General features: G+C 17.3%; 2 protein-coding genes across 2 annotated transcripts; one reads left to right on the top strand and one right to left on the bottom strand.

Annotated features, from left to right (window-relative positions):
* Positions 1 to 4,204: 4,204 nt before the first annotated feature.
* SRAE_1000249100 (Alpha carbonic anhydrase domain-containing protein) lies at positions 4,205 to 5,579 on the bottom strand (the record flags this gene model as incomplete). The annotated part of the gene is made up of 4 exons (XM_024649572.1): positions 4,205 to 4,213; positions 4,639 to 5,177; positions 5,221 to 5,409; positions 5,450 to 5,579. The coding sequence occupies 4 exons, from the start codon at positions 5,577 to 5,579 to the stop codon at positions 4,205 to 4,207; spliced, it is 867 nt and encodes a 288-aa protein (XP_024503437.1).
* A 3,362-nt stretch (positions 5,580 to 8,941) lies between these two features.
* Positions 8,942 to 10,484, top strand: SRAE_1000249000 (Hypothetical protein; the record flags this gene model as incomplete). The annotated part of the gene is made up of 4 exons (XM_024649571.1): positions 8,942 to 9,160; positions 9,250 to 9,393; positions 9,441 to 9,803; positions 9,852 to 10,484. The coding sequence occupies 4 exons, from the start codon at positions 8,942 to 8,944 to the stop codon at positions 10,482 to 10,484; spliced, it is 1,359 nt and encodes a 452-aa protein (XP_024503436.1).
* Positions 10,485 to 11,849: the final 1,365 nt, after the last annotated feature.

The raw sequence follows: 11,849 nt of genomic DNA, 5'->3' as shown, positions 1-11,849 counted from the left end.
AAAAAGAAGAAAATAATATATTAGGATGACGTTTTATTTGACTGAAAAATTTTTTAACGATAGAAAACAAAACATATAAATGAATTTTAAATTTTTGTAGAAAACAAAAAAAAAAAAAAATAGATAATATTTATTATTCTATATTAATCACTACTTTCTAAAATTGTAGAAAAGATATTATATTTTAAAATAATTAAAAGATAAAACGCTACTTGATAACTATATTATACTTGTATCACATCTGTTACTCTTTTATTCGGTTATAAATAGATGCCAATCTTTTGATTGTATCATCTGTTTATCAATAATAGATCTTTATAAAAATTAAAAATAAGTTAAAGAAAAAGATAGCTAAATATGAAGATAATGTAGATGAAATAAATAATATATATATATATAATGTCATCACTATATATATATATTAGTACATATCAAAATATTTTTAAATTAAAATAAGAAGCTTTTTAAATATTGAGTTAGATGGAATTGATAATTGTTTATAGAAAACAAACTGAAAGGTAAAATAAACGTGTCAATGCATATAACTTTGTAGTTGATATACTTAGCTAAATGTGATTTGAGATAAATTTATTACTATAATAATTTTGAAAAACTAATGCCTACAAAATATTAATTAAACTGGTCATTTATAAAATATCTTATTAAATTAAAAAATCTTGTAAAATTAATATAAAATAAATATATATAAAATTATAATAATTATAATATATTATAATTTATTAAATGAATAATTTAATAATAATAATAAAAAAAAAGTGTAGATCCATAATTTTTGATCATAAAAGAACAATTTTTTTGACATATAATGATGGAGAAAAGTAATTATATACGCCTTTTTTTTGAATAATAAGTTCTTTATATATACATTAATTTAACGTAATTTTATAAAAAAAAAATAGATGTATTTTTCTATTATAATATTTATTAATAAATTTAGACATTATAAAAGCTAATTTTAATAGATCAATACAAGTTTTATTCATATATATTTTGTTAAATTAATATATAATAAAATTTAAATGTTAAAATTAGTACAAAAACATAGATAAGATTTTTTTCTAAGTATAATTTTTATAATAAAAAAACTTGTGTCTAATTAAAAATAACATATAAAATTTTTTTTTTCTCCATAATTAAATAAATAATAAAATGTTCTTGGTAAATTTTTGGTTATAAAGTTATATATTTTAACATTAAAATACATTTTAAAACAAAATAATAATTTTTTTATTACTTTTAGTTAATAAAGAAAAAAAAAAGTATATATATTTTATAATATTATGTTAGTATAAAAAAATAGATAATTAATAATATAATAAAAATGGTTAGATGTTTATGAAATAGATATTTTTATAAGCAAATATATATATATATATATATATATATATATTTCATACAATATTTATACTTGTAAAATAAAATTTATATGTCCAAAAAAAAAAATAAAAATATTATTATTATAAATTTTGTTATAAATGAAAAGTGAATAAAAAAATCAATCATCTTTGGTGATGATCTTAAAATAGTGATAAATAATATGTTAAAAATATATATCTTCAAAAAATAGATACTTATAAAATATATAAAAATGAATGAAAAATTGTATAGGTAAAGCGCGAATATTTATGATTAATGTTAAAATTAAAATTTATTCATTGGTTTTGAGAAGATTATTTTGTTTTAAGTAAATAGAATTTAAGATAAAGTTTGTGTTTGATGTTATGTTTCATATTAAAACAAATTAATGTTTAAGATTCTTTTGTAAAATAAATGTTTAGAAATTTTTATGTTTAATATTTATATATATATATATATAACAAATTTATTAAACACAAGAAAAAAAAAAGTGGTACAATATTAAAAATTACCAATATTGTAATATCATACAGAAAAATTATCTTGAATTTACAGAAAAAAAGATATATATATATATATATTATATGCATATATTGATACAGTGAAAACAAAGTAATATTACTACAAACAACATTTAAAGATGTAATCAATTTGCTCTTAAATATAATTTTTATACTATACGACCTTAAATTTTTGATAAATAGTCATTAATCAAAGTTTTATTGTAAAAATTATATAAAAATTATTATAATTTATATTAAATAATATCTTTTATTTTGGTACATTAAAAATATTGTATCATGTATGAGTCTTATTTTAAGTATAAAACTATAAAATATAAAAAGATTTTTTTTTAAAAACATTTATAACATTTAAAACAAAAAAAAAAGTATTTAAAATAATAAAGATAAGTAATGAAAAGTCAACGAGTTATAATAAATCAATCAAAGATAATTAAGTTAATAGTATGATAGTGATAATAAATTGTTAAATTAAAAAAAAAATGTTAGTAGGGCATTTTAAATATTTTGTTTATTTATAATAAGTCACTTAGTTATAAACTATTATATGATTAAGTTATAACTAAACAAATAGTTTATATAAAAATAATAGAATAATAATAACTTATATAGAAATAGATGATGGTGAATAATATAAATGTAATAAAAATTTTTATACATTTATACTAACATAAATGTTTATATTATATTCATGAAAATTAATTTTTAATCTTCATTTTTTATATTAAAAAAAAAATTATTTTTTAAAAATTTAAAAAAGAAAAACTTTATTTTATTCTATTTTAGAATAATTAAATTAATTAAATTTATGATTCAATTTTTTTTTATTTCTTTGTATACTATAATATTTTTAATAGAAATAAAAAAAAAATGATTAGATCATCATATGTAATAAAATTCTTATAAAGATATTTTCTAAAAAGACATTACAACACATATATCTAAAGAGTATTCATAACGACATAAAATGTTTTTTAAAGATGAATTTTAGTGTAAAACTAGATTGATATAGATTATCCAACTAATAATATAACGAAGGTTAAAAGATCACTAAAGTAATATGACAAATAAGTTATTTCTATAGCTATACATATATAATATTTTAGAAATTATTATAATATTCTAAAGTATAATGTAAATTTTTTTATAAAAAAAATGATACTGTTATACTATTAGTAGTACGAAAATGTTTAAATATATATATACATCTTTATATAATAAATAATTTAGTATATAATTTTTATATTAAGATGTTATTTAATAAAATTTATTATTTTTTTTAAAATTAATTATTTATAATTTACATATATTATATACATCATTTAATTTTCTATACTAATAATTATTTACAATTAATAAAGTTTTTATTAAAATACTTTCATTTTTTTTATTATAAAAAAAAAATTAATATGAATTTAAAATATAATCATTTTAATTGACATATGTAAGATAAGTAATATATTTCAATAATTAAAAGTATTAAAATAAAATAATATTTTATAATAGAAATGATAAAATAAAAATAAAATATAAGCAGGTAAAAAATTATGATGCATAATTTATTTAAAATAATAACATAATTAAATATTATGTATTGGTAAATAAATGACTTGAAAGATTAAAAAATGGTAGTTATAATCTGATTACTTTTTTAAAAACTCTTAAAATATGACTATTAACTATTAATAACATTGAAACTAATCAGTTCAACTATAATTTTCTTTTTTATAATATAATGTCAGATCAACTTTATTCTTTTTAAATATATACTTTTTATAAATATATAACTTAACATTTTAACTTAAAGAATATTTTTAAAATATAAGAAAATATTAAAATTTTTGTTAACTTAACTTTTTATTATTTTTTTAAAAAAAAAGTCTTCAATCAACAAATATATATTATATATATAGTTAAGAGTTTTATTAATTTGTAAGAAATTTTTTTTTTAATATAAATAAATAAAGTATATATTTTTTTTTCTTTAATTTATAATAGTTGTATTTGATTGATAGTTTCAAAATTTTAATATTAAGATTTTAAAAGTTGTTTAAGTAAAATTGTGCGTAGGCTTTAAAGAAATTAAAAATGATTATCTAAAACTATATAGCAATAATCATTTAAAATAATCTTCTATATTACTTTTCAACAATTGATATCAATATCAATGATACATTATATATATCTTCAATCTCCTCTCCATCTGATGAGGTAATAAAGTTTTAAATCTATTCTTTTCTTATAACAATAATTATTGAACAGATTTAAATTTTAATATTTCTTTTGATTAATGGATTTTTTCACGGTTATCTTATCTAAATGAAACATTTTATATTGTGAGAAATATATATATATTTAAAAATATAAAAATTATAAGCATCGTTTTATTTTTAATTGTATATATAGATGAAATTTTATAAAATATGTTGCCTCAGCAACTATAAACAATCTCTATAATACAATGAAATTTTAATAATAATAATAATATATATATAAATATATATATATATATATATATATATATATATATATATATATCGTTTATTAATAAAAAGTGTAAGAAAGAAACTATACAAATTTTAAATTATTTATAATTATAAAAATCATATAGTTATTATATCATGTTGTTTATAATTTTTTTCTATACTAAAAGTACATTTTCTAAGTTTATAAAAAAAAAAAATAACTATTTTAAAGTGTATTTGATAAATATCAGATGATGTATTAGTTATCAACAAACATGGTAAACTGTTCTACCGTACCATTCTTGGGTAGGTCTAAAATTTTTTATAATAACTTTTCCCTCAGAATCTTTTATTTTACGTAATTTTTCAACCTGTTCTTTTGTTATTGAAATAGGTTCTGTAAAAATTGTCCATGTAACATTTTCTGTACATGGTGGAGTTGTCAAAGAACCAGAATATCTTATAAATGAACGAAGATTTTTTGGAAGTTTATCTTCAAGTTTTTGACCATCTGCTGGTGCTTTTGAATTTGGTTCAATTAATTTATCTAATTCTTTTTCTTCTGTTATAAATGCTTTTCCATCGTTTGATAGACGGATAAAGACACCAAGAACAGCAAGTTTTGAGGGATCATTAATACCTTGGTGAACTAAATGAAGTTCAACTGGATATTGAAGTGAATTTAAAGTATGTTCAGATCCTTCATCATTATTTTGTCCCCAATGAAAATGATATTGAATGAAACGATATTCTTGTTCTAATTTCCCACCCGATATTGTAGGAGAATCTTTACTTTCTTTTGGTATAAATTGAACTTAAATAAAAATATATTTATAGTATTTAAAGATATAACTTACTTGAGTGTCCATTATTTATAAATTGTCCCTCAAGTGGTTTGTCATAATTTTTAAAATAAAATTGATCATCAGCAGCTATTCTAACTATTTTTGAGATATCAATATCAATTGGAGATTGACATTTCCCATGAATATCTCCTGGCCAGTTACATGGTCCACATGGGCCATTATCATCATAATTCCAAATATCTAATAATAAAATATTATTATATAATATTATTAAACTTACGTCCAGTCATATTATTCTCCTCAACTTTACCACTATCTAAAATAATATTTTTATCATATTCTTTTTCAAAATTTTTAGCATTTTTATCGGCATAATGATCACAAGAACGACGGTACATTGTAGCAAACATTATACCGATAATTAATAAACTTATTTAACAAAGCAAAATTTGAAATTGAATATTTAATTATTAACAAGTGCAAAAAATGATTTTTTAAAATTTCTCATTGAATATATAATGAAATTTTAAATAAACTTTAAGTTGTATATTTCTCTTAAGGCGTGTATATTGTATTATCATGCATATCATTATAAAGTTAAAGAGTTAAAAAAAAATAATTCTACATAAACATAACAAATTATATAAATATAAACAGGAAAATTATATTAAATACATAAATATCGTTTTTTTTTTTGATATTAAATAAAAAAAAACGATTATAAAATTTATATTAATAATATAATTATTGTTTATTGTTATATTTATTGCTAATATTTTATTTTATTAGAGAAAATTAATTTTATCTTATAATAGAAAGACATGACTTAGTATAATACATCATTTTTAAATTTTAAGACTATTTTTAATAAGTTATAAATGTTCCAATAAATAAATATTTTTATAAACATATGATATTTAATTTAACAGCAAATTTTAGTATAAATTTTATAAAAAAGTCAATAAATAAATTGGCATTGTAAAATGGATTACTAAAAATCTTTAGGTACAAATTTATTTTATTTAAAAATAAATCATTAAAAATGTTTAAGTAACAGAAAAAAAACTATAAAAAAAAGAGAAGAAGGCTTTTAAAGGAGGTTATCATTTTATTAAAATGTCTCTTTACTTTGTGCCATTTTACTTCCTATACTATAGGGGATTGGTTAATATTGGGAAAAAGTTCTTTTATAACTAATATTTAGTATTTTAAATGATACATTTTTCTGATAAACATAATACTAACAATTTATATAATAGTCTGAGAAAATAATTTTAAGACAAATAAAAGATTAGATAGAATTAATTAAATATAAAAAAAAAAGTTGAATAAAATAAAATTTAATTACTAATGACATATACAATTTTAAAATTTCTTAATAAAGTTTGTAAATTTTTCTTTCAATTTATATAGATGAAAATTTTTTTATATTATATAAGAAAATTTTCGTATATCTTAAAATTAAATTAGTGTTTCAAAATTGGTTGCACTTTATACTGAAAAGTTATTCCCTAAATATATGCCTATAAATCATAAAAAAAATTATTTATTTAGAAGATCAAAAAATTAATTTTATATACTATGTAAAAGTTACATAAAAGATCGTAAAAATAATGATCAAAGAATGTGAGTGTTGATCTTTTAAAAACAAAATATTAAAAAAAAGTTTTATTTATTTAACATTCTTTAAATGGAAATAAAACTCAGTATGATTCATTTAATCTTATTTAAATATGACAATTGAAATGGTGTATTTAAATATATTTGCATTTCTATAATAGATAATATCTATACATGGTATCAATTTTAACGATAGACTACTTTACAATTGACATCTGGAGTTTTAAATCAAAGATCAAAATTATAATATTTTTTAGTATATTATAAAAATGATAATTAGACAATCACTTTGTTTATAAAATTTTATTAAAATTTATTTAAAGTTACAGTAAAATTATAATAAATCATGTAAAATAAAATATGAAAAGAATTTTAATGATATTATTTTAATAATGAATATTTTATTGAAAAAAAAAATATTTTTGACACTAAATTTTTTGATACTAAAATTTTTCTCGTCATTATATTTATAACAAAAATTCTACAAATAAATGACTATCAAATGAAAATTTTTTTGATAAGCAAAAAAAATTTATAAGTAAGATTTTTATGACTACAATAATAAATATTTAACTATCAGGAGAAGATATTATTATAATAAATCAAAGAAAATAATAACATAAGACAATCTTTTTATACATCTTTTTTTGATTCATTTTCAATTCATGAATCATTATAACTGACAAAATGTAAAATCATTTTAAAGTTAAGGTAAGCAAACATTTTTAATACTTTTAAAAAAACCATTATTTTAAAATAATATATTGTGGCATGTCATTATTTTAAGATAAGAGCTTATCAAATAGACAAAATATTTTCAAAAGAGTGTAAATGTTTAAAAATTTTTATAAAATAAATACTTAAGTCATTATGGTAAAAAAATATATATATATATTAAAAGATATAATAAAAATGAACAAAAATTTATATATATAAAAATAATCTTCAAATAATATTTTTTTTTGGATAAAATGTGGAATTAAAATTTTTATTGTAACATTTTTATCTTTTTATATATATATTCTCTTCAAAAGTTTATTTTAAAATAACAATATTCTCTTGTGCTAAAAATGCATAATACTTAGGATTAAAAAAATATTTTTTCATTTAATTATTTCTTGCTTGAAAAATTGATGGTTTCTTAAGTAAATTAATAAACATTTGTTTTCTTCAAAAAGTATTATAATTGAAAATGTTGTCAAGAGATGTATAAAAATTGTGTTATAATGTTTTGATGTCATCATTTTTAGAAATATGATGTTTTCAAATTACTTTTAATTTCGAAGAATATATAATTTTTATACCATTATTAAAAATTTCATAATATTATGTCTGTGTTAGTATTTTTTTTTTTTTTTTTTTTTTAAAATAATTATATTAATTATTCAACTTTTTTTTTGTCGGCACGAAATTCAATACTACTTCATCATAATATATTTATTTTTAATTATTTTTTTTTTTTTTAATTTTTGGTGATAAAAAATATTATAAAAAGGATAATGCATCACAAATTTATTCTGACATTATAATATAAAAATATAATAATAAAGTATTCTGGTAATAAATATATTGAAACACTATTTTTGATAAATTTGAATAATAAATTATTAAATTCAAGAAACTTTATAAAAGCTTAAAAAGTAAATATTGTCTTAAGAATTATTTATTATCTATTCCCAGCTATCAAAATATTATTCTTTACACAAAATTAAACTTTTTTTTTTTTGACAGAAAAATGCTATTTAAAATAAATAACTTTAAATATTAATAAAATTTTATATAATAAATATATTATTTTATAAAATTAATGAACTTCTGATAAAAATAGAATACTTTTGATTTAAGAATAGTCAACAATCCGGCAACAGATATACACAAGTATAATTCTTGTTTTTAATCTCCAAATATTTATTTTTGTCTGGTAAACTAGCATTTATCAAAAAAAAAAAATTATTGTATTATTAATTTAAATGCACTTCATTATGTTAAGTTTCCTCTTAATAAACTTTTTAAATTTAATATAACATTCATCTACTTATAAAAATAAAGTTGTCTAAGAGAGTGATTTATGTTTGTAATTTGTCATTAGACGAAAAATAAAGTTAATTTATATTAAATTTTAACATTTATATATTTACAAATTTTCTATATTATGGTAAATTTTTATGGATTGACAATTAAGAATGATTATGATAAAAAAAATAAAAAAAAAGATATAATCATTTTTAGTTTAATTGTTATTATTTTTATTTTGATAATATTATTTGTACTATTTTTTGTTAAATTTTATAATAAAAAATCAGATGGATGTAAAGATGGATTGGTACCATTGATATATAAAGATACTTCTGAATTTATTCAATGTCATAAGGTATTATTATTCTTTATTTTAATAATATAATAAAAATGTATTGAAAAAAAGTAAAAAAAAAAACTTTTCATTTTTTTTTCTATTTATAGAATGCGACGTATGATTCATGTTCTTTTATTAGTCAAAATGAACTTGTTGAATGTAGTAAAAATGGATATAAGAAATTAAATGTATGTTGTGGTTCACCAGAATTATTAATACAAATTCTAACAACAATTTCAATAGGACATTTTGTATGTTTTATAAATTACTTTTTTATATTTAATTGCTACTTTTATAGAATTCATTGGGAAAAAGAAAAATTGAAGAGGACAATAAAATAATACCTAATATTTCTGAAGGATTGGTAAACAATATTAATGGTAATACAAAAAATAATGAACATTTAATACCATTTATGGATGATTTAATTAAAGTTAAATCAAATTATCTCAACAATCCAGAAAGTGTAATTTCAACAAGTACAGAAAATTTCTTTGATTCAAAGAAATTTGTAAATAGACTTAATTACCCAACAAACTACGATGCAGAAAATAATTTATTTTTGCAAAAAAAGGAAAATTCTATAAAAATAGATATAGATGATGAAGATTTAAATTTAAAAATTGGTAAAAATGGGGAGGAAAAAGAAAATTCTATGATAGTATGTTTAAAATTTTTAATTACTTTTTTTAATATTGTTAATATTTAGTTTGAAGTAGAAACAGGTCCCGTACTATCTATTTTATCAAATGGATTATATTATCCTGGAAATATAACAAATTTATGGTATATTGAAACATCTGTAGTATTATTAAAAGAAGATACTTGTACTGTAATAGTTAATACAGGAATGCCACACCAAAAAAATGATATAAAAGATTCTTTAATTTCAAAGAATATTTTTGAAAATGAAATTAATTATACTATTATAACGAATAGCCTTATTTTTTTTATAGGAAATATTGAATTATTTCCAAGTCAAAATTTGGTTTTAGAAACAAATTTAGCTAATAAAGATGCTGTTATGTCAATTTTATGGTATGAAATGCCTCTTTATAAATTATGTTCACCAAATCTTTCAATAATTAAAACCCCTGGGGTAACTGATAATAGTATTACTGTTGTTGCTAAGAACGTCCCTGGTATGGGTACAGTTGCTGTAGGAGGAAGTCTTTTTTTTTCTGATAAAAATCTATTTAAAATTGAGAGAAACTTTATTCAAAATGATACTGCTTTACTTAACTCCCGTAAAAAGATAGTTTGTCTTTCAGATTGGATTGTTCCGGCTTATGGAAATCCTGTTATAGTAACTAAAAAAATGAAATATGATATGAGTTGTTAGTTGATTTAACAAAATAAAAAATCTTGCCAAGTGTTAATTTTTTTTTTATTAAAAAGTTGCCCTTTTAAGATTAAAAGATAAAAAGTATTTATTTTTGCATCAATAATTTTTTTCTTTAACATAATAAAATTATTTTTTTTCTTAACATACTCATATTTTAATTATCTTTTTTTTTTTTAATTTTAATGATAAAATAAAATAGATTTTGATACTATTAAAAAAAATCTTCACGTAATAAGTAAAACATCTATATCTAAAAATATATATATATATTCTCATGCTGCAATAAAATATTTTATTAATAATATAATATTTACACATATAGATTTGATAATTTAAATTCATTTTTATCATGTTATATACTAATAAACTAAATTACAAATAATTTAAAATAAATATAACAATTTCCTTTTCAATATAAATCACTTGGTAAAAAAAAATGTAATATATATACAAATATTTGTAGTAAAAATTGGTTTAATTAAACGTAAACTTTTAAGCTTTTTAAAAGTATGATGTTATATTTATATAAAAAAGAAGTGCAATTTCTATGTCTTTCGGCATGGCAATTGAAAAAATAAATTCAATCTTATGATGTCCTTTTGTTTATTTCTAGACATTGTATCTTTAATTTATTGTGCAATGATATTTTATTATTTATAATATGGTGTAATTATTATCAATATAATATTATTTATTATCTATTTTTTAAATAATTAAAAAGGTATATTAAATTTTTCTTATATTTTTTAGTCATTTTAATTTAAACATATTAATAAATTTAAACTATTCATAATCTCTTCTTTTTTTTTTTATTTATTTTTTTTTTTAAGTTATATGGTAGATTATTTTTATTACACTATTTTTCATTATAATTCAAGATATAAGTTTTTGAAGACATATTAAATATTTTACGTTTAGATAAATTATTTTACAATCCGTCAATTAATCGTTCATATTATATTGGTTTATATTCAAGATACCATGTGAAATTTTTTTAATTTACTAGAAGGTTTGTTTCAATATAAATTGAGTTAAGTTTTAATGACTCTCTTAAAAAACTTCTTGAGAAGTTATGTGAAATAACTACAAATGAATATATTATTTACCACACTCTACTGGTAATGTGATATTTTTAAAATTCAGGTTATATACAATTCTAATTTAATTAACAATGCTTATTGAACCTTTCAATTTGCCTAAATATTTTTAATTGTTTTTTCCATAAATAATATATTTTTTCCAAAAATTTTTATTTTCCCAAATGATCGTTATACTTTTAGGATAAAAGAAAAAAAATTTTTTAGTATTTTTTAGTTTAAACTTTTTTAAGACTATTAAATAAAAGATGAAGTAGATAACTAT

This window comes from Strongyloides ratti (genome assembly GCF_001040885.1).
Source record: "Strongyloides ratti genome assembly S_ratti_ED321, chromosome : 1".
NCBI lineage: Eukaryota > Metazoa > Nematoda > Chromadorea > Rhabditida > Strongyloididae > Strongyloides > Strongyloides ratti.
The sequence above is the reverse complement of the archived record's forward strand: the minus strand, read 5'-3'. Positions and strand labels throughout refer to the sequence as shown.